The sequence below is a fragment of the Trachemys scripta genome, chromosome 3, assembly GCF_013100865.1.
Source record: "Trachemys scripta elegans isolate TJP31775 chromosome 3, CAS_Tse_1.0, whole genome shotgun sequence".
NCBI classification, from domain to species: Eukaryota; Metazoa; Chordata; order Testudines; family Emydidae; genus Trachemys; species Trachemys scripta.
In genome coordinates, this window is record NC_048300.1 from 4,650,092 (window position 1) to 4,673,849 (window position 23,758).

Below are 23,758 nucleotides of genomic sequence, written 5' to 3' on the forward strand. Positions count from 1 at the left end.
AAAGCCGCGGCCGCGATCGCAATCTGCGGTGGCAATTCGGCAGGAGGTCCTTCACTCCGAGCCGGAGTGAGGGACCGTCCGCCGAATTGCCACCGAATACCTGGACCTGCCGCCCCTCTCCCAAGCAGCCGCCCCAAGCACCTGCTTGAGAAGCTGGTGCCTGGAGCCGGCCCTGGTTATAGCAATATATTAACACCACCTTTCCAAACAGCATTGAACCATGGCTGATGTTCTGGGGTCGGTGCAGTGTGAGTGTACACACTGCATTACCGATGTCGACCTTAACAGTCTTCCAGCAGCCGTCCCACAATGCCCGTCGACACCCTCTGCTCTGGGTCATGGTTGTGAACTCCACTGCCCTGGGGTCACAGACTGGAAGGCTCTAGTCTCCTCCCCTTTTAAGTATCACACATTTTTGAAATGCCTTTTCTTGATTTGTCCAGCTTGACATCAGTGAAGCAGCCCAAGTGATCCACCAACAAAACTTGCATAACCATAGAAAAGTGGCTCTTTCTATTGATGGACACTGTGGCATGGTGGTCTGGTGACAAAATAGAGATGTGCGTGCGGTCTGTCGCTCCAGCAGGAGACGATTAATGGCCCTGCACATTTATATGACAGTGGATTTTCCAACACCAAAATGATTTCCCCCGAGCAGTAGTAATCCCATGTCGCAAGTTGCCATCGTTCGATCCCCACTCGCTTCTCCACTGTCAGTGCAGCTCTCGTTGTGGTGTCCCCGCACTGGAGGGCTGGGGCGAGCTCAAGGCACAGATTCAGGAATGTGGCCTTGCACATCGGAAAGTTCTGCAGCCGCTGCTCATCATCCCAAGCTGGCGTTTACGATGCAATCCCGCCAGTCAGTGCTCATTTCTCAAGCAAAGAAGTGGCGCTCCATCATCTGCAGCTGTTAGTGGTGAATGCCACCAACAACTCTGAATTGGTTCTTGCTGTGTCCCACAGCAAACTGTTCTCCACGACATCTTCATGTTCCCCGCTGATTGGGTGCTTCTTACAGCTCTGCAAATACTGAAGGATCATGTGTCCTGTGCTTGCAATGCTTATGACAGTAGTGCAGTGCTGTGTGCAGGCTCCATGCATGCATCTGTCAGAGATGGTGGGCAGCAAGGATGGCCATGCATGTTCGCGGGTTTTTTTTTAAAAAGGCACAAAAATTATGGGATATAGGTGACATTGTGGGATGGAGATAGTTGCATGCTGCAAAGTTGACCCCCTTGCTCCCAGTCACCCTTGTGCAACTCGTTTCTGCCCCACCATGCATTGCCAAAACTTTCCAAAAAGTGCACTAGATGGTGGCAGGTTGCACACTGGAATCCCTACCCATGGTGCACTGCACTGTGCCTCACCACCAGCACGCCTGGTGAGTATGTGCAGCGCTGATGCAAGGCGACAAGTATGCATGTGCACAAGCGATATACTACCTGCAGCGGCTTTATGTCGACGGAACTGGCTCACACCAAAGTTTGTAGTGTAGCCATGGCCTGGGGGCAGGTCTACACTACAGCCGGGATCGACGCACTGAGATTTAGTGGGTCTAGTGAAGACCTGCCAAATTGACAGTAGATCAGTCTCAGTCGACCCCTGTACTCTATCCCCGACGAGAAGAGTAAGGAGAGTTTCTCCTGTTGACCCTCCGTGGTGTAGACCCCCCGGTAACTCAACCTAAGGTACGTCGACTCCAGCTACGTTATTCACATAGCTGGAGTTGCATAATTTAGGTCGACTTACCGCGGTAGCGTAGACGTAGCCTAAGTACTGGTAGTTACTGAGCATTTTCCAAAGGTTGGTGTGAGCATTTCACAGCCTAGCGGCTCTGATTCTGCTCTGTGTTTTTATGTTGGTTAGGACCAAAGAGGGTTATAATCTAGCCCTTGGGGCGTTTAAGGTGTATGAGCAGTAGGAGGTTATTTCTGGTGGGAATTATAACATACACAAGTTTGTAGCCATCTGCAATTTGGAATGACTGGATCCCTCCAGTGAAACCCGGAGGTCCTTACCAAGGAGAAGATGATGCTCCGACGGGATTGTAGAGGGGTAGAGATAAGTGCCTGTGCTGGGGGGGGGGGCTGCTTGTGCTCTCTGTGTGAGAGTGAGCTGGAAAGGTAGTCATGCTCTTTGGGCCTGATTTTCAGTGCTGCATGCCAACAGCACCCAGTAACCTCAAGGAGCACTCCAGGTGCCCGTCGCCTCTGAAAGTCAGGGGGACTGGACAGCATTGAGCAGCGGTGAGACCAGTCATAAACCCTGCACAATGAGCATCTCGAGTGAATAACTTGGCCCATAGACCGGCTTACGAAATGTTCAGCAGACGAATGGCAGTAGAATGCGGAGAGGGGCATATGCTTTAATCAATGCATTTCCGTAAGTGCTCAACAAATCCTTAAAACCAGGTTGTTTTGCCTCAGAGTTTAACAAGCCATAAGGCCTCTCTCCTTGGGTAGGAAATAGTCTAAAGGGGAAAGCAGACGGAAACCTACCCACCCACCTCTTTGCCAGCACCTGGTCCTGGGAACATGGGGTTTTGTGCTGTCACCACATCCCTGTAGTCCCTCCTGGGACATGTGAGTTCAACTTGTTCTCTCTCCTTCAGCGTTTGCTCTGAGTATCTGCCTCAAGATCTAGCTCAATAACCCCCTTATACTTTTTCTGAAAACAGGGCTTGGATCATCTGACTCCTCATTGAACTCACATGCTAGTTATTCCAAAGCATGGGATCTTTTCAGTGCACAGTAAAAGCCCTCTGAAGTGAGGCCAGAGCCAGAACTCCCCAGGGAGGACGAGCAGCATCGCACAGCCATGGATTCAAACAAACAAGCAGGTAAAGTGCACTCTTTGATAGAGGTGAACTAAAAAATAAAGCCCTCTCCAGCAAGAGAAATTACTCCTTTGGAAAACACAACCCAGTTCTGTAAGAGTCCCCCTTTTGGAAAGAGATCTTCAAAAGCTCGCAGCATTGCTCTGCTGCTGCTCCTTCTGTAGGCAATGGTAAATCTACAGCTGACTTCAGATCAGTGGTGAGGCCCAGATCCCTCAGAGGTATGTAGGCACCTAGTTTCCATTTATTTCAATAGGAGTTAGAAACCTAAATACCTTGGAGGATTCTGAGGATTCAGAAACCAAAAATGTTTTACTCTAGTCTGGAAAAAAAAAAGGAAGAGGAGGGTAGGAGGTAGAACTATTCCATTACCTTGCCAAATTATTAACAAGTAAAAGCTAATAACCAATGTAGAACATATTTGAAGAAGTATTTCCATACAGAAATTAGGAGTTCAAAGGAGACCTACAAGGGCTTCATATCGGTCACATTCTTTGTACTGCAGATATTTTCAGTTTGAGAATCTGACAATGAATTGTGAATTACTCACCTGGGGAAAAGCCGATTTTATGAATGAAAGCATTGTAGGTCACATAGGTCTTAGGCCCCAGTTCTACAGGATACTTAAGCACATGCCTAACTTTAAGCACTGGCTGCTTAAAATAAAGCATGTGCCTAAGGCCCTGGCAGAATTGGGGCCTCATTCATTCATTCCTTATACCTACCAATAGGCTGTTAAAACCCTGTGGGGATGGGGTGAATGGAAACGAATAACTGTGTTTTGGAAAAGTTGTGGTTAGATCATACAGTTCTTTCACATGCAAAACTCCTGTATATTTCAGTTCTGTGCAGAGATCCATGCAAGGGTAGGTCCTTACTCCATAGCTTTGGAATTTAGAACAGAACCCATTTAAATGGTTTGTTTTTACTTTATTTATTTGAGATACATTGTATTTGGAGTCAAAACCAAAGCAGTACTATAGCATCCTGGCCTACACGGACACCCTGCTGCTGTAGGTGAAGTCTTTACCAAGAGACATAAGGTCTTGAGCCCTTGACGATCTCAAGTCAATTTTCACAAGAGGGTTGATGTTAACCTCAATGTTCTGTGACCAAATTCCAATTTATGCCCCAATCCTGCAATCACTTCAGTATATACTTAGCTTTATGCATATGGGTAGTCCCTTGAAGTCAACAGGACTTCTCTTGTACAGGTAAGCACATGCTTAAGTGGTTGCAGGTTCAGGACTTCAGCTTTCACTGGCCTGCCTGAATTCTTCTTGCAGCTTCATTTGGGTACAGTGTTCTTCATTTTCCGTCCTAAACTGTTGTGTGATGTTGCTGTCTGCTGTGGAGGAGCTGCCACTCGCCGCTTCAGAGGTGGCTGCATTTCTGTGTTGGTGAAGTAACTGCTGAACCTATGGCTTCAGATCTTTTAGGATGACAGGTAGAAAAAGCATTAGAAAAAGCTAAAGTATTTAAGTATATATTGCTTCAGCTGTGGTATTAGTGTGTAAGTTTGAGCAATGGACAAGAGCCAGGCTTTGGTCCTACAGTCTCTGACCTTTCTCAGAAAGAGTCAAATTCCGATGGTGCAAAAGGATTTCAGAGGAAGGGCATAAATGAGAGCAGAGTACATATGTATTTTCTCCTCCAGATTCTGGGCTGTATCTCCACAGGTAAATTAAATGAAGCATAGGAACAATGGGGTTAATTTTTTTAATTAGTTTTACTAAATTAGGCCTGTGCACTCAGTCCCAGCTGAAATGGAAATTTACTCCAGGATGCCTTCAATTCGTTGATATCCCCACAGACTGCTGAGATTCATTTGGTGTCACAGCAGAAAATGAGAAGGTAGCCCAAGTATCTCACTTTCCCCAGCTCTGTGTTAGCGTGCTATGCCCTGGACCCGATGCGTGCGGCGAATTTCCAGTGGTAAGTGGGGATTTCAGCTGGATACCCGCTGACCTTAAAGAGGAGCTCTGCTCTGAACAGTGCAATGGTTGGGGGGAGGGTGTCCGGAGCCCTTCCCCATCTGCCCCTACTCAGGAAGCAGGCGACAGAATCTGATGTAGAGTCAGCACTTCATAGAAGTGATCCTGATCCACACCCACTGAAGCCAATGGAAAGACCCCCACAGACTTTGGTGGGCTTTGGATTGGGTCCCATGTGTAACAAACCAGCATGAGAAAACACTCCGAAGGAGGCAGAGGAGGAGGGGAGCCATGGCCCTTCCTCTCTCCTGTCTGCACTGGCCTGAGGAATTGGGTAGGAGCTCAGGAGAAAGAGTGCTGCCTTCACACACCCCTGAACACTCTCCCTCTGGAAATAATTCTGCCTCCCTGCTCTTCCCAGGGGGGTGCATCTCTGAATCACCTTTTCCTTGGGGCACAGTGCCACAGAGTCACCCTTGAGCCCTTCGTATTAAGACGTCAGAGAAGTGACCAAGTCTTTCCCCATTAGCTCATCAACTCCTGGATCCAGCATTCCTAAATACAAAACCACTGGATTCAAAGAGGAGTTCACTTCCCGGATTATGTCGTCAGAGTTCCAATAGCAGCTGAGCTCTCTCCCTCTTATTCACACTCCTGGCTCCTCTCTGCTTGGAGCATCAGTGCCTAGATTACTTAACAATTGCATTTGCCTTTGAGCTCCCAAATTAATTTCCCCCTTTTTTTTTAAGCTGTATTTATTAAAATAAATCTGCACTGTTGCCTGATTTTAGGAGATTAATATTATTGTTTATATAATATGGGTTATAGGCTCGCCAATTAATCTGATCAGAAGATAATATGGTTCTTGTCCCAGAATCAGGCTACACAGAGTTTTGCAAGGACCCTGGGGATGTATGATAAAGACACACACACTGAGAACAGAAATAGTCCTAAAGACTTTTATTGACATAAAGGGAAAAGTAATCAATCACAATTACAGAATAATAATAATACTGTTCTAGAGGTGCATTTGATTAGATTAATATACTGACACGGTCCCTTGATAGCCTGGTGTAAGAGACAAAGGACCAGCCTCTCCTCTGGCATGTCAAAGAGTCCGATGCTCCAGGTTCCTCAATTCTCGAGTGGAAGATGAAGAACTTAAGAGAAGCTAGAGAGCTATAGAAAGACCCAAGAGAAGCTAACTTAAAACCTGACTAAAATTAACTAACTAAACATGGTGATTTGCCACTCTTATAGAGACTGAGAGCTGTATGCTCACCTTCCATATCCAAACTTAATTTCCTCACCCACACAATGTTAGGTTACGCTTACTCTATAGATTGGCTGTGACTGGAGTCCCAGGAGGGCCACACAGAGATTGCTCAAACTGCAAAGAATGGGGCAGATAATCCCCAGAATTGGTGGTTATTCCAATACTTTGATTCACCCAGCCAGCAATAAGACAGCTTTTACAATACCTTACTGGTTACTCACAAGCCAGAATACAGTTCCTTTAAAGCAACCCAGCTTTGGGCTTCCACCCAGACAGCCAAGTCAATATGATGAGGATTACTGAAAATCTTGTTTATCATATAAAATAGTTCTAACCAATCCCAAAGGATCAGATACATTACCCTCCAGGTAAATGGCTATTTCAGATCTTACCCAAATATATGCTTACAGCCAATTCTTATTAACTAAACTAAACTTATTAACTAAAAATTTATTAAAAAATAAGAGAGTGTGTGTTGGATAAAAGATCATTATACATACAGACATGAATAGAGTTCTTAGGTCAGTTTCATAGTAGAGATGGTGAGCTTTAGAGTTGCAAAGAGGTCTTTCAGAATGAGTCCATGGGTTCAGTCCAGTGTTTAATATCAGGGTGCTCCAGAATGGAACTCAAGCTTCCCCTGATGAAGCATAAGGCGATTTGAGATGAAAGGATCAAGTCCCGAGAGAACTGTATACAGTTCCCGGGGAAGCCTCTTGACAGCATGCAGTCCTTGGGTGAACAATAGGCAATCATCCTAGGTTTGAAGTACACCTCCTATTTCCTAAGCATCACCAGTAATTAGCTACATGGATTAACATAAGGCAATTGCTTATTTCCTGCCATTTGCAGGTGATTTACCACAAACTTCAAAGAGAAGTTAAGACAGTGATATCACTACATTTACAGTTCATTTCAATCTTTTGATCTCTGAATTAACAGAATATAGTGATAGACAGGAACTGTTTGGTTACATTGTTAACTTCTCAGAATATATATGTAAACACACAAAAATTATCTACTAATGTGTCTCTAAAGGTTGAATCTGGGTCAATTAGCCTGCTAGCTGTGTAACCCTTTCTGCCCTGTGTAACATGGCATAGTCATAGGTATTAATGACAATTAGTTCAGCCGCACATTTGTTATTTCTGGCCTGAACTGGTTTGGTGGTTGTTGTTGCCCTGTTTTTTGTGGTATACCTGTTAAGTTAAGTTTATAGAGGGCAATCGGTTGGCCCCTTATCTATGCCAAAGGTAAAAAGCATAAGTATACTAACTTGTTTCAGCTCATCATACAGGATGCGACCTGTAGGTTCCTCATGTTACTGCCAAAATACTCTAGTACAAATCTATAAATCTATTATAATAAAACAGGAAAGGGGAGACAGCTGGGGAGGTCGCCCATGCTCCTCTCAGGCGGGCGGGACAGACAGTCAGGGGGTCGCCCGTGCTCCCCTCAGGCAGGTGGGAGACAGCCGGGGGATCACATGCGCTCCCCTCAGGCGGGGGGAGATAGCCGGGGGAGACAGCCGGGGGGTTACCTGCGTTCCCCTCAGGTGGGGGGAGACAACTGGGGGATCACACACGCTCCCCCTCAGGCTGGGGGGAGACAGCTGGGGGATCACACACGCTCCCCTCAGGCAGGGGATTTAAGTGCTAGTCTCACCATATTGGATTTTTTTTCTCAAAGACCTAGTTCCTGGATCATGTGAGTTTGTGAGACACTCAGCTGGCATTTTAAAACAGAAGTATGTTTCTAGTTCTCATGGTTGCAGTGAAAATCTTGAAAATGTGACCTGAGTGCACCCTGCAGGGCCAGAGCCAGAAAGCAAAGCAAAGAACCCTGGTTTTTTTTTTTTAAATCATAATTTTTTAGGCCAATCTCATGATTTCAGGGTGCTGAGTGAGGTTGCCAATACCGCACATCACTGTACCTTGCATACTGCCTCTTTCTCTTATTTCATCAGACAGGTTCAGCATCAAGCAATGCAGACCAGTCCTGAGAGTGTTGCAACAAACCCACCAGACCTTTAGGGCTGGAGGCATAACTAAAAATAGGCTGGACAACACACCGGACAATGTCGGAATGTGTGTGTGTAGGGAAGAGATGAATGTGAAGACCTAGTAATTCTTCTGTCTCTTATTTCTATTATTCCGTGGAGAATTAGCTCCTGTTTCCCTGAATCAGGACATCACAGACTATAATAGGGCAATGCATAGGTGCCCTGTTTTCCTTGACAGTCGTCCAGTTCCCCCCCCCAGGGGCAAACTAATCAGGGCTTGATTATGTTGTTTAAGGCACGGAGGGGCTGAGCAAGGCTGCCCAAGGAGGATGCTGGGAGGCACTGCGCCTCAGAAAGCTCCCCAATTGCACTACGGGGAACAATTTGCAGCCACTTGCTCAGAGGTGCAGCCCCTGTACTTCTTTGAGTGCTGGGAGTTGCGATCCAGGAAGCTCTAACATGTCCACTCCTCCGCCCCTGAGCAGTTGCATTAGGGCTAGGAACAATCTAGCCCTCACTCTTTAGCTTCCTACTTCATGTGTGTGGCAACAAGGTCCTTGGAAGTAGGGTACCTGTTCACTGATCCCATAAACAGAGCTCGCTTAAACCCCAGAATCTGATACAGCGTAGGAATTCAGTGCAGATGCTGCATGAATTAAGTGTCACAGGCCAGCATGAGAGAAACCAATACTAACAGAAGAAAGGAAAAGTATCGGCATGTACCAACATATGCCCCGGTCTTTTCACCTGCTCTCCGAGCTCTCCAGGTATTAGCACTGCTCTGACAATGAGATTGATTAAAGGATTAGAAAAACTTGCCTTACAGTGACAGAGTCAAGTAGCTGTTGTATTCACTTAGGTGGAATATGGGCCAACGGTGTTAATATGAGCCAGTCACTCTATCCAACATTACACAGTGTTAAACAAGGTCCAGGGTTTGGTATACAGAGACCTCAGCCTGCTTAGTACCATGGCAAACACACCATCAAACAGCCCTTTGGGGGGAGGGATAGCTCAGTGGTTTGAGCACTGGCCTGCTAAACCCAGGGTTGTGAGTTCAATCCTTGAGGGGGCCACTTAGGGATCTGGGGCAAAATCAGTACTTGGTCCTGTGAGTGAAGGCAGGGGGCTGAACTCAATGACCTGTCAAGGTCCCTTCCAGTTCTAGGAGATAAATTTAAATCAATGGAGATATTCTAATAGTTTATTAAAGATACAAAAAAGAAAGAAATACAGTTAAAGCATTTGAAATGTAAATTATTATATACAGCTTTCAGTGTAACAACATCCCTTGTTCCCTTTCCCTTTGGCTAGAGAGAGGCTTTAGAAGGAAAAAACCCATTTGACAGTTTTTAAGGTGGTATTAAAGATGGTAGTAACTGCCCTTTTGGGGAAAAGAGAAGCAGCTAGTTGAGATGCGTTGGAGCGGTCATTGCTACTGTTGTTGTTAAAGTCTGATCCTGTTTTGTAGAAGACAAAACAAGAAACAAACCCGCAAAAGGGGAAAGAAAAGAACAGCAAAGATAGGAAATCTTTGTGTGTCTGGTGTTGACTCTTACTTGCAACCTCATTACTGGATAAACACAAGCACAGCACATGGTCTGATTAGCCATGCCAAAACTCAGACTAGCATCAGGCTGTTTAGGGCATTGCTTTCAGCTGCCTTGTTTTGGTCTCAGGCTTACAGCTATGTTGCAAAATCCACAGTCTTGGCTGGCTATGCCAGAGTCTTGTTAGACAGAAGGAAAAAGGAGAGGGATGGGAAAGAGAAGAAATAGAGCGGAGAAGGAAAAGGATACCCATGGGGGAGAGAGAGACAAAGTCTCACATCCCAGGTTGTATTCAGGATGCAGCCAGAGCCAGTAGAGGTGCTGGTGTCATCTGGGTCCCTCTTTGGCTCGGTTACCTCTCAGGACTGGGGTCCTAAGAGATGGTGGGTGTAGCGGCCATGATGGTAAGGTTCAGTCTAGTAGCCAGTTTTCCTCCCAAAGTCTCTTTCTTTAAGGACCCAGGAAGGGAATGGTGGGTACAATAGCCTGTCCCTTCATTATTTTGTCCCTCAATTAGGGCTAGTTTCCAACACACCAGTTTTGGTTCACTGATTTCTGGTTCCACACTTTTCTTACCAGGTACGATCCCAGTCCCTGAGTTACAGCAGCAGGCCTTTTTCTTTGTTCATTCCGTCTTTTTGTCCATTTCATACCTTTTCCTATAAACTGTTGTTGTTGTTGTAAGTTATTGGGCCATGTTATGCACTTACACTCATTTTTTACAGCTGAATGCAACCAGGGTAAGTTTTTAGGTCCAGTTATCACAACAGAGCTCAATCTATTTAGCTTAACAAAGAGAAAGTTAAGGGGTGACTCGGCAACAGTCTAAAAGTACCTACATGGGGATCAAATATTTAATAATGGGCTCTTCACTCTAGCTGACAAAAGGTATAAGAAGATCCAGTGTTGAAAGTAGACACACTCAGACTGGAACTATGGCATACATTTTTAACAGTGAGGGTAATTAACCTTTGGAACAACTTGCCAAGGATGGTGGTGGATTCTCTAAAATTGGCAATTTTACAAGGTCTAACAGATACAACAAGTAAGCCATGCCTGCTCAATGTGGCACTCTGTCCCCCTCTAGTAGTTCCTAGGCCAGCAGGAAGCTGATGACCCTGCTGGAGGCTTGGCTGACAGAGGTGTCTTTTAGCCTAGGTAGCAGAGGCTTATGCATTAAGAGCAAGAGGTCTCAGGTTTGATCCCAAATTATTTGTAATATTTCTTTGCTAAGTCTACTTTCAAAGTCATGCCCCTGATCAGAGTGGATTCTGGCAGGCCAACCATAGTGCACAGAGTACTTGTCCCATAATATCTTGGCTACAGTGGGTAGCACATTGGGGGACGCTTGGGCGTATCAAGTGAAATGATCCATTACCCCTAATATGTTAGTGTTCCCTTTGTTCTCAGGTTCTAAGGACAGAAAGTCAATACACACAAGATTCATGGGTCCCGTGCTATGGATGTTAACTAACTGGACAGATGGTTTGGGTGCCATCTTCGGAGCTAAACATCTGGCACGATTCTTATAATATTCCTCTCCATCCCTTGCTAATGTGGGCCAATAGTCCCTGCTTCTTACTATTCAAGTGTCCAAAATGCCTTCCTTCATCATGCAAGGTCTTCAGTGGAAAAATCAGCTTTCTTCAGAAATGAGACTTTTGAAAAAAAATCATGTAAACCAAAACCCAATTTTCCATCAAAGAAGAGTGTCGATGAAAAATTTTCAACCAGCCCTAGAGTAAATCACCTAAGCATCTAAGTCACTTTTGAAAATGGGATTTATGCTTCTAAATCACATAAGTGCTTTTGAAAAATCTTAAACCCTGTCTCATAATACAAGAGCCGGGGGGAATTCAATTAAACTGAAACCAGCACATTTGAAGCTAATAAAAGGAAATACTTTTTTAAAAAACCCAGAACACAATCTGTGGAACTCATTGCCACAAAACATAACAAAGGCCAAGAGCTCGGAAGGATGCTAAAGAAGGATTGAAAAATTTATATCGATAATGGGAACACGTAGATAGGATTTTAAAAAATCCAACAATTTTTAATAATAATAAACCATAATGCTTCAGGGCATACACCAACTACTAACGGATGGTGGTTAGGAAGGAACTCTTAGTGGGCAGGAGTCATAATTGTGTACTAGGGGGTTTCCTGCAGTTTCATATGAAGTATCCAGACCTGGCTATTGTGAGAGATTGGATACTGTACTAAATGGACCTCTGGGCTGATCCACTCTGGCAATTCTCATGTTATAACTGCAGCTGATTTTGCAAACTATGTGGTCTCCACCTCTCCCAGAACAGGACTAAGTCCTGAAAAGAGATTTGCATCTGCGGAGGATGGCCCAGCACTCTGCTCCAGTTATTTATAGCAATCATAATAAGTCATTTTAATTGACTGCAGTTCTTTATTCCCACAGGAGAAACTGAAAATGTGCCAGTGAGTAACCCTGCAACACAGATTTCTCAGGTAAAGACAAGCACTATGCCCTGAATAATTCCAAGTTCAAAGACTGAAGAACAGATTAATAGTCTTTAGAACCAAAATTCATTCAAAGGAAAACTAAAGGCAGATGTGCACATTGCAAGGACAAATGTTATGAATTGGCCGTCCTTCTGAAAGGTGCTTCCATCTGATCTCTTTGCTCACAGCCAGGTGCAAGTTAGAGGACTGATTTGTGATCTCAGCCAAGTAATCAGATGTCACATCCCATCATTTGGGTGCACACACACTTGTGAGTGCAAAACGGGAGACAGCTGATGAACACTCAAGCACATTGGCTTCAGTAGGGGGGTTGCTCCTTCCCTTCCTGAACTGCACTCTGCTCCTTGTCTAGTGCCAAAGATCTGGGTCTGTGTTAATCGTTCAGTATAAAGTTCCCAGCTCTATGACGTAACTTTCTTCAAATTGCAGCGAGGCCCCATTTTAACTGCAGTTTACCCAAAAAAAAAAAAATATGTACAAGTTGTGGGGAATAGTTTTAAAATGCAGACTGCTTGTAGCATAGTTTCAACACTTCCATCCCCCACTGTTGCTCTTACCCCTGCCACTTTCCCCCTCCTTTTCCCTCTTTGCCACTACTCTCCTTCCCTCCCTGTGCTGCTAGTAACAGTTCGAGGGCCAGATCCTCAGCTTGCCTAAAGCAGCATAGCCCCTCTGATTTCCAGTCCCTGAAGTCAATAGAGTTACACCGATTTACACCAGGTGCGGATTCGGTGTATAACTCTAGGACCAGACGGGGTACTAATCTCTGCCATTAGAAACACGGTCCTCAATAAAGGTAAGACTCTAGTAGCTCTTCTAGCACCTAATGGTAGTATAGCTATTAGCTAGTCCATGATAGGACAAGGCATCAGGCCGTTCCACTGGGGATAGGTGGGAAAATTAACTGAAATTGCCCAGGTGCTTAGGGTTTGCAGAAAGTCCTGGCAGTAATATTTCTGTGAAATTACAATTTGCATATGGGCTCATTAACAAGAGATGAGAGCCATGCGCTGAGTAATGTACCATTTATTTAGAACTTCAGAACAGCAGCATAAGAGGGTAGGAGACACACAATGATGCTTGGTTGAGGCAACTAAAATAATAATAAATAATAGTAATAATTAATAATAATGTAGTTGGGAGAGGGAAGTTTTCAGGCCTAGTTTCTTGTATGAATTGTTTCCAAACAGTATAGTTAATGATCCCCTGTATGGTACACAGTTGTTGTTGCAGCCATGTTGGCCCCAGGATATTAGAGACAAGGTGGGCAAGGTAATATCTTTTATTGGACCAATTTCTGTCGGTGAGAGAGACAAGCTTTCAAACGAAACAGAGCTCTTCTTCACGTCTGGGAACTAACTCAAGGTGTCACTGCTAAATACAAGATTTGAACAGATTGTTTACTTACGAAAAACAACACACATTTCAAGGGACCATTCCAGGTGAAGTGACCCATTAACATCCCTCCAGTCATGAAGGCAGGGGGGAAACAGTCCATGATTTTTAGTATCTAGCAACGTTATGAATTTAAACTCCCAGGCTCATCTTTTGAACATGTTCTGCAGGTTTCTTTCGAGGATGAGGACAGATAAATCAGATATAGATTGATGGCTTTATGAAAAGTGTTCACCCCCAGGTGATATGGTGTTTTTGTCTTATTTTCCTATGTGAGTTAATTTGAGAGCATAGTGATGGTCTGGTTTCTTACGTAGTTACTATTGGGGCATTTAGTGCACTGGATGAGGTACACCACATGTTGTGATAGGGATGTGTAGGACCCATGGATCTTGAAAGGTGTCTTGTGGGGGGGGGTGTTGATCATCATAGAATTGGAGATATGTTTGCAGGTTTTGCATCTGCTGTTCTGGCATGGTCTGGTGCCGTTTTGAGTTGGGGTGTCCTGGTCTTTGGGAAGCTTGCTTCTTATGACGACTTTGAAGAGGTTGGGGGGTTGTTTGAAGGTCAGAACAGGGGGTTCAGGAAATATTTTTTTCAGGATGGGGTCCCCATCGAGTATGGGTTATAGCTGTTTGATGATATCCCGTATGGGTTGCAGTATGGGGTGGTACGTGACAACTAGTGGTGTGCAGACAGAGCAGGTTTTATTTCTGTATTGAAGCAGGTTTTCTTGGGGTATTTGGGTGGCCTGTTCCATGGTGCTATCTACTTCTCTGGTGCAGTGTCCTTGTTTGGAGAAGGCAGTTTTGAGTGTGTTAAGATGTATATCCTGGATTTTCTCCTCAGAGCATATACTGTAGTATCTCAGTGCCTGGCTGTAGATAACAGATTTCTTGGTGTGTTAGAGGTGGTTACTAGACCTATGAAGTAGTTGTGGTGATCTGTGGGTTTCTTGTATATAGTTGCCTGTAGAGTTCCATTGTTGAAGTTCTTCATGGTATCCAGGAAGTGGATGCTGGTGTGGGAGTGTTCCAGAGAGAGTTTAATAGAAGGATGGTAATTGTTGAAGTTGTGATGGAAATCCATAAGGGAGCTGAAGTCATTTGTCCAGCTGATGAAAATATCATCAATGTATCTCAGGTATATCATTGATTTCATGGTGCATTTGTCCAGAAATTCTTCAAGGTGCCACAAAGAGGTTGGGATATTGGGGAGCCATCACAGTACCCTTAGCTGTTTCCATGGTTTGGACAAAGCATTTGTTGTTGAATGTAAAATTGGTATGGGGGAGGATGAAATGGATGAGTTTGACAATGTGTTTGGAGTGGAGATCTGAGGGGTGTCCACGGTCTTGTAAATATTTGAGGTGGGCAGCTATGCTGTCTTTGTGAGGGATGTTGGTGTATCGGGAGGTGACATCCATGGTGGCAAGGAGGGTGTTCTGAGGGAGGTCATTGATGTTGCGGAGTTTGTTGAGAAAGTACGTTGTGTCCTGGAGGAAGCTGGCCCTTTGTGTGAAGAGTGGTTTGAGGATAGCGTCTATGAGTCCCGATATTGCTTCAGTAAGAGTGCCGTGGCCAGAGATAATGGGTCTGCCTGGGTTCCCTTGTTTATCTGGGGAAGGATTTGATGATATCCTTAAATTGGGTAAACGGTGGTGTGGGGTTGTCTTTGAGTTTGTTATAGTAGGTGGTGTTGGAGAATTGTTGGTTGGCCCCCATTAATGTATTCATTATGATTGAGGCAGACAAAGGGGGCACCACTATAATCCTGTGGAAATTCCTATTTCATTCTGCTTTTTTGACCCTTCCCAAATAACTCTGGAAGTGCATGTCCAGGGATTGAACAGAGATGATGGATGGAATTAAGGGTAGATTTGGAAGAGACACTGCCCGGGGGTACCTAGGGTTGTGATGCACCTCACCACCACCCACCCTTAGCATAAGGAAGACGTATGTGTGCTTGCTGTGAAACAGCTCCCAGAAACCACCAATATCTGGCAACACAAGCACTGCCCTCCAGGCCTCCTCAGTTCTCGCTCTCTGTGTACCAGTAGCAATAGGCACACACCAACTCCCGAGTCCTCGGAGTGTTCCCTGCAGCATCCAGCCCCTTATCCCCTGGACACACTCAGAACTACCAGGCCTCCGGTTCCCAGTTTGAAAGATTCAGCTCAGGACCAGCACTTCACTTAGCACCACAGCACTTAGATCTATTTATAGAGAAAAGAATAAGAAGTTTCTTATCAAAGGATGGCAACTTCCTGTAGAGGATTTAAAGATGTATCCCATAATGCGTTTCTCTCATTAGGTAACACATTTTATAGGCCCTCATTATGACTCATTCCAGCACTTTTCCGGAGATTTCTAAATTTCAACCTGTACACCTCAGGGGTAATTTGAAACCTTTGCAAGAAAGCTTTTTAAAATTCAGGATATATCAAAGCTTCTCCAATCAGCATTTCATTCAATGCATTTAAAGCTTTATCCAGGAGTTGTGCAATCAGTCTGGGGACTGGCCTGTCTTCTGGAACTTTATGTAGTTCACTTAGCCTTTCAAAAGTGATGAGGTATTCTTCAATAGTCTGTTTCCTTGTATGCAGGGCACGACTTATCCCAGCTGGGTGTTCCTTGGATGGATGGAGGGAGTAGCTGGGGACGGTGGAATCTGTCCTGCCTGTCCCTTATGCTCCGGGCCGGCAGTCTTCCCTTTTCTTGGACTTCCATCTCTTTCAGCTCCATGGCCCGCCAATATGCTGCTGCCTTTCTGCCCCCCTCTCCTTGGCTCTCATCTCTGCTTCCCACTCTCTGCTCAGCTAACCATATTTGGTGTCCACATTCGTGGTCTTTCTGCTCATTCTCCAGCCCGACCAGCTCTCACTTGGTAGTTGCTTCCTTGTCGCCCATGTTTATGCTTTACTTTTGTTCTATTTTCCTTTCCTGAAAGGAACAAACAGAAAATAATAAAGCTGTAACCTTTCTTTTGACTGTTCCCACCCACCACACTTGAGAATCACTTAAAAGTGTTACACCAGTGATTGAAGTGCAAACTTCAGTTAAAATAACAAGCTTTGTATAAATCCTGCTTTGACTACATCACTATCACATTCTGGGGTGCAATCCTGATCAGTGAGGGGTTGTGTCACCGCCTGCCCTGTAACCCTGGGTGCCTCACAATGCTTTGCTGTTGTAGCTCCCAGCCTGGGCCACTCACAACCAGCCTGCCAGCACGCAGGTCACACCCTGAGTGTCTGTGTATAAACGTAGCCCTGGTCCAGCAGCCTGTCAGCAGCACACTAGTCATACTCCAGCTTCCACCAGCCTTGGTTATTTTTGGAGGGTGACCCCAAATTTCCTCAAAATGTGTGTTCTACACTGTCAAGCTCTCTCCTGGACAGTTCAGATATTAAAGTTAAGTTGCTCCTATACAATAAGCAACAGTTTGCTACTTGAACTGGAGTTACCAAACAGTTCAGTTTAAACACAGCACTGGATTGGTTTAGATTAAAACAATAAAACAAGTTTATTAACAAGAGAAGATAGTTTTAAAGTGAATTCAAATATAAGAGATGAAGTTAGAAGTGGTTACCAGCAACTAAAAGCTAAAACACATCTAAAAGTCTAAAACTTAATCTAGCAAGTTTTGGTTCAAGGCTTTTGCTCAAGATGACCTTTCTCACCTACAGTCTTCCAGCAAGATGGTGACCGACTCCATTTGGTCAGGATCTCTCCCAGAGGCCCAAAGGTGCTGGTGCCTGTGTCTTCTCAGGTGAAAGAACTTGGGGTTCTCTGCCCTTCTCTCTTATAGTCCAGTGAACCTTTGAAATGGATTCTTCTGAAGATTAGCCCTCAAAGCAAAGTTTATGCAAACAGTAAAGGAAGTGACAAGGAGTCTGGTGGTGAAAAAGGATCCATGTTCTTTCTTCCCACCTGGGTTTGCTGAAATGCAAATTTGCTTTGTCCCCGGCCATTTCCTCCCTCTGCTGTCTCAAGAACCCTATTTACTACTTTTATGGAAACTGAAGTAAACACACATTCCTTTGTTTAGAACAGGCCTGTTTAACAGACGTTGCCTAGGCAGGGCTCTGTGGTTTTGGACATGTGCTAATAACATCATACAGGGGGATTTCATAACTTTACATATAATGTTGCTACAGATATTTTATCATGATATTATTGACCAGAGAGTTATTAGTTTTCAAATGATACTTCACAAGGCATATTTTGTACAAAGATTATTACAATGGTGTGTAGGGTGTGAATTCAGGGGTGCTGTCGGTCACACTCTCCGAATGGAGCCAGGAGCTGAAGGTACTACTGCAATACAAACCACAGTCAATGTGTGTGTCAGGAGCTCCCACTGGGGTAGGACAGGTGGTCCCCACTTCTCCCACAGAGGGAGAAGGCATGACTGACCCTTGAGGAGCAAGGGAAACTCTCCATTTTAGAAATCAGCGTTAAGCCTGCCTGAGGAGAGTTGGCGCCTTGCGATCTGAGGAGGGTCTTGCTCAAGAATGGTTTAATTTGTTGACTGCTTGTTAACTTTTGACTGTTTTGTTATGCAAATATGTTAGGTGCCATTTACTGTCCTTAATATCCAGGCCACCTTTCCCCTCAGACTAGCTTTTCCCTCCTTTCAGAGGTGAACAGACTGTAGTTTGAGAAGGAATTGAACCTGAGAACTTCTGGCTCTAAAGGTAGGAGCTGTTACTGCCTGAGCTAAATGATTTAGGTCTATTAGCCAAGCCAAGTAACAGGCTTATCAACCCCTGTGGCCCAGGCACCCTTAGATGAGGACCGAGCACCAGTGGCGTAGCCAGGTGGAAGGAACAGGGGGAGAGATCAGAGAAAAAGGCGCCACCCGCTGCGGTGCTTTTACTCACCCGGCGACGCTTTTACTGACAGGGCGGCGCTCCGCCTCTTCGGCAGCGGGCCCTTCACTAGTTCCGGGTGTCTCTGGCGCCACTGAAGGACCTGCCGCCGAAATGCTGCCGAAGCCCCGCAGAGTGAGTGAAGGTCCCGCCGCCAAAGACCGCGCCACAGCGGGTGGCACTTTTTTTGGTGAGTGAGTTAAAAAGGTGCCACTTTTGGGGAATGTGCTCAGGGGGAGCGGCCGCTCTCCCTGCTCCCCCCTAGCTACGCTACTGCCGAGCACCGCAATGAGTGGGTTACATGAGCCCTTGTGTCCTCATGCCAAATTGAGGTTCTGATGAACTTAAGGGACACTGCTACTAACAGCAGGTTAGGAGGGCTTGGATTCACATAGTTTCTGGTTCCTTTTAGTTACAGGCACTGGCCTCTGAACTAAAAACTGGTTTCACTGAAGCAATGCAGGAACTTTCAAGAATTCAGCATGGAGAGTATGCTCTGGAGGAGAAGGTTAAGAGCTGCCACTGCACAATGGAAGAGAAAGTGTCAGAGATGAAGAATTTGCTGAACTCTTTCAAGGTAGGAGCTATTTACACTTGTTACATTCCTCAGACACCTGTTACATTCCGTGCAGGCTCACAGAGGTCTTCAATAAAAACGTAAGTGTCCTTGCTAGAAGACTGCAATGTAACATGACTATTTCTTAGAACTGAGAACAAAACATAAGAACCCCAAAACAGAGAGAGACTAAGCAGGCTGCTCCCTACCACAGAGAGGACAACTCAACCCACTTTGGCTGTCTGGCTGCAGACTGAGTGTTGCTAGGCTCAGATTTCACACATCCCTACAAAGTCCCCTAGGCTGCAAGTGAGACTAGGAAAACCCCTTATCATTTATAATGCAAGCCTACAGTTTTAACCCAGTTTTTAAATATGCCACAACACCCTCTCCTGTTCTGAACAGCATGAAAGAGCATGCAGCTACAGGCCAAGCCTAGAAATGCGTTAAACTAAAACAAACAGAGAAAATGAACTACTTGGACCCCATATTCTGGGTGTGGCTACTTATCACATTGGATTAATGAACTAGCTGGACTCAACTGTAGAGACCCAGAGCCAGTCCCGTCATATCATAGGTCAGAAGTGAAAATGAGTCTTGATAACGAGTATACACATGTCCCTCATCACAGAACTACTGCACAGCCAGTGCCTGAGAGCAGGGGGTTTGTAGGCCGTCGCTGATGGGCATTGCTACAGAGTCATATTGAAGCTCGAACAGAGCCGGTCTGCTTTCATGAGAGGGAAACAGAACATGTAGATAAATTAACTCAGATAAAACCCTCTAAGGGTGGGCTAAAGTCATTCAGAAAGTTGGGCTCATTGATTTCAGTGGGAGAGAAACGCCTCAGCAACACTGAAACTCCAGCCTTGGGGCAGATCCTGGCCCCCAGTCTAGAAGCTTTGCACCTCTCTGGCAGTGCACAGCAGGGGGAGAGATGGCTTAACCTCCTGGTGATGGATTCCCCCAGCTCTGCAGCACCACCTCTAGCTCCTCCCACCCCACCCACCCATATGAAGTTATATGGGAAAAAGGATAAATGGATAATTTAAAAATAAATAAAGCAAACTAAGTTCCCGATCCTGAAAATACTTACATGTGAGTGACCCCATTGTGGGATGAGGACTGCATGATGGCACTACCAGCTGCTCTCTGCGTCTCTCATCCAAAGGCCATTAAAGACATTGGGAGTCATTCCATTGACTTTAATGGGCTTTGAATGAGGCCCTTTGACTCTGTCTCTCTCTGCCTTACAAGAGCTTCCTTTCTCATGCTGGTTAAGGTGCCCAAACATACTCCAGTAATGGAGGTCGTGGCAGAGATTTCCAATACATGCTGGATAATACATGTCTACATGTCCGAAACCACAGCATGTACATGATACATGCTGTAACTGCAAGAGACTAATCATCTGACCAATAGTTTTATTCCAGTAATTTCTAATCAATGTGGACTGTACTCATGAGCATAGTATCATTCCAGGCATTCCATCACGACCAGGGAGCATTAGTATCTAAATTCTCTAAGTGATGGTTGAATTTATTCTGCGTTTTAGGAGGAGCTCAGTGATGCCAAGTCGAAGATTGAAGTGATCAGTGCCAAGCAAGAGGAAATGCAACAGAAAATTGAACAGCTGCAACAAGAGAAACGTCGGGAATCCCGGAAAGTGAAAACTAAGTAAGGAACTAAATCTAGAGTGTCCTGAAGTGCTCACTGTTAATTAGCAGTGGCCTCCATCAGTGCAGACTAGCTTCATTTCTTCACGTCTGGAGACATCTGTATTCCCTGTAGAGTAGAGAAGATGCTGGCCTCTAGAAGCATATCAAGCATTTCAGATGAGATGTTCTAGGTATCCAACACACCAGAGACATGATTAACAGCTTTAACGTCCTCATTGTTGATCCAATAGAGTTAGTGAAAAGTGACTTGAATAACTTCAAGGTAAACCTCAACTAAAGTTTTACTGAAAAATGTAGAACTGTTTAAAAACGTCGGGTAAACTTTTCAAAAGTGCTTTAGGAGCACAAGTTCCATTGGAAGGCAATGGCATACAGTATTATACAATCCCTCTAAAGTCAATGGCAACTATGCTCCCAAGTCACTTAGCCTCTTTGGAAAATCCCGCGGACAATATTACAAAAGACGGCCCCTTAGGAGTATTGCAGACAATAGTAGTGTGTGTACTGGTATAATGCCACCATGCAGCTTCCTCTGCCAGGCAAGGCAATCCAAGTACATACGACTCATGCAGTGCATGTGGGAACTGTGCCAGCATCTCTGTGACGAGGTGATAGTTGACCTGTACATTGACAGAACGGGATGCTTGCTGGTCCCCTCACTCCCTAAGCTGGCTGCCATGGGGAATCTGTAGCACTTGGGACAACTTGCTGCTGGTGCTGTCTGCTGGGGGCATGTTGTTGTTCTAGTTACTAGCCCTCCTGCTGACAGCATTCGGAAGCTGCAGTGTGCTGCTGGTAACAGCAGCCTGAGACCCATCCAGGGATGAGAATCCTAACGGATGTTAGCCACATCACTTACTGCACAACTTGAAGGCGCTCGGATACTATAGTGGTGAGCGTGGTATAAGAACCTCTGTAGGACAGAATAGGAAAAGTCTGTTGGACCCTTAGACAGTGGAGATTGTAGCCTGCCAGGTACACTGCGTTTCCTGTGTGAAATTCTCCTTATCTATTGCAACTCCTTGCAAGGGTTCTGAACAGCTTGTCTCTCTCACGTGGACCATTGCACACCTTGCACTTGTTCGGCAGCAAAGCGAGTCCATGGCACGTGCATCCTGTTGTGGGGGAGTGTCTCTGCGTTCATCATCCGCTTTCCCCTCTTGGCTGAGCTGCCAGACGGCCAGAGAGCTGGGTGCACGTTGCTGGTGCAATGCCAAAAGCCCCAGAATGCTGCCACGTGACTGCCTGCCGCTTTGCGAAACCGCTGCTCTGATAAGGCAACGCAAAGCAGCTGGTGTTAGCTACTCCCCTGGCTCATGCCGTTACAGCTGCAATTTCTGATGTGAATTATGTGTGCCCCAAAGCCCACTTGCGCCTAGATGCACTGTGTGGGACACCCAGGGGGGCTCGTTTTCCAGGCCACACGAATAACATCCCCTTTGTGAATCTCAGGGATTTTCTAGGTGTTGGACACATCCCAACACCTAACTCCTTTTGTGCACCCAGCCCTTAGTTACTTGGCTAAATATCTAAGAACATATCTGGCATGACACTGTCCTGCAGTCAGGAGAAGGTGCTCCCAGAGTCATGTTAGTGAACTCTATCCAATGCAACTTCCTCAGGCAAGCCCAGGTGCTGGGCCCGGAGTGCCTCCTCAGTTGTCCTGGGTTTGTACGAGCGCTCGTATTTGTATTGAAGTTTGCTATGATGACAGTTTAAGCTGAAAGTTTGCTCTGTGGTATTGTGCTTTCCAGTTGCCTCTCTTTATTTTCATAGAAGAACACAAAAGGATGAACATGGGTCACAAACGGTGCCTACTCCTCTACAAGGCAGTCCGTTCCGATCGATAAATCTCCCGGAACCTGTACTGATTAATGAAGATTTTACAAGTCTTTTGCACCATGCAACCTATGAGAGAGGTATGAGTGAGGAAGAATGAAGCAAGGGTTCCTTTCCTTTCCTCTGAAAAATACTCCTTGTAGTAAGCTTTCAAGGGATAAGATGAGATGTACATTGCAGATACCCGTACTTGTCAACATCTTTGTGTACACACACACACACTAACTTGGCTGGATTAAGGCAGGATATCCAGGCACTGGTCTGAGAGAGTTTGATGTATGAAGTTTGGATGTATTTGGGGTGGAGGGCACTGCTAGTGTTTGGATTGGCCCTGGGGAGAAGCTAGTTTGAATTGGTAGACCTGGGTGCTAGGAATGGCATGAATACTTTGATAGCTGTTGAGAGTTCTTGGACTGGATTAGACCTGCGTTTCATTTAGGCCCCGATTCAGAAAAACATGTAAGCACACGCTTAACTTTGAAGACAAGTACCAAAGAAATATTAAACAGTTCGATTTTGCTATCAGAACCCATTGCTTCCATGGTCACCTTCTGCATAGATTCATAGATTATAGGACTGGAAGGGACCTTGAGAGGTCATCGAGTCCAGTCCCCTGCCCGCATGGCAGGACCAAATACTGCCTAGACCATCCCTAATAGACATTTATCTAACCTACTCTTAAATATCTCCAGAGACGGAGATTCCACAACCTCCCTAGGCAATATGTTCCAGTGTTTAACCACCCTGACAGTTAGGAACTTTTTCCTAATGTCCAACCTAGACCTCCCTTGCTGCAGTTTAAACCCATTGTTTCTGGTTCTATCCTTAGAGGCTAAGGTGAACAAGTTCTCTCCCTCCTCCTTATGACACCCTTTTAGATACCTGAAAACTGCTATCATGTCCCCTCTCAGTCTTCTCTTTTCCAAACTAAACAAACCCAATTCTTTCAGCCTTCCTTCATAGGTCATGTTCTCAAGACCTTTAATCATTCTTGTTGCTCTTCTTTGGACCCTTTCCAATTTCTCCACATCTTTTTTAAAATGTGGCGCCCAGAACTGGACACAATACTCCAGCTGAGGCCTAACCAGAGCAGAGTAGAGCGGAAGAATGACTTCTCGTGTCTTGCTCACAACACACCTGTTAATACATCCCAGAATCGTGTTTGCTTTTTTTGCAACAGCATCACACTGTTGACTCATATTTAGCTTGTGGTCCACTATAACCCCTAGATCCCTTTCTGCCGTACTCCTTCCTAGACAGTCTTTTCCCATTCTGTATTTGTGAAATTGATTTTTCCTTCCTAAGTGGAGCACTTTGCATTT

The 23,758-nt window shown here is 45.3% G+C and overlaps 1 protein-coding gene across 1 annotated transcript in view; it reads left to right on the forward strand.

Moving 5' to 3' along the window:
• The first annotated feature begins 9,996 nt into the window (after positions 1-9,996).
• The window catches only part of ARHGEF33 (Rho guanine nucleotide exchange factor 33), a 37,857-nt gene continuing 24,095 nt past the window's right edge, over positions 9,997-23,758 (forward strand). Inside the window, 5 exon segments of the mRNA XM_034764018.1 lie at positions 9,997-10,002; positions 12,014-12,079; positions 18,775-18,939; positions 20,474-20,595; positions 22,374-22,516. Of these exon segments, the coding sequence (XP_034619909.1) occupies positions 9,997-10,002; positions 12,014-12,079; positions 18,775-18,939; positions 20,474-20,595; positions 22,374-22,516 (502 nt within the window).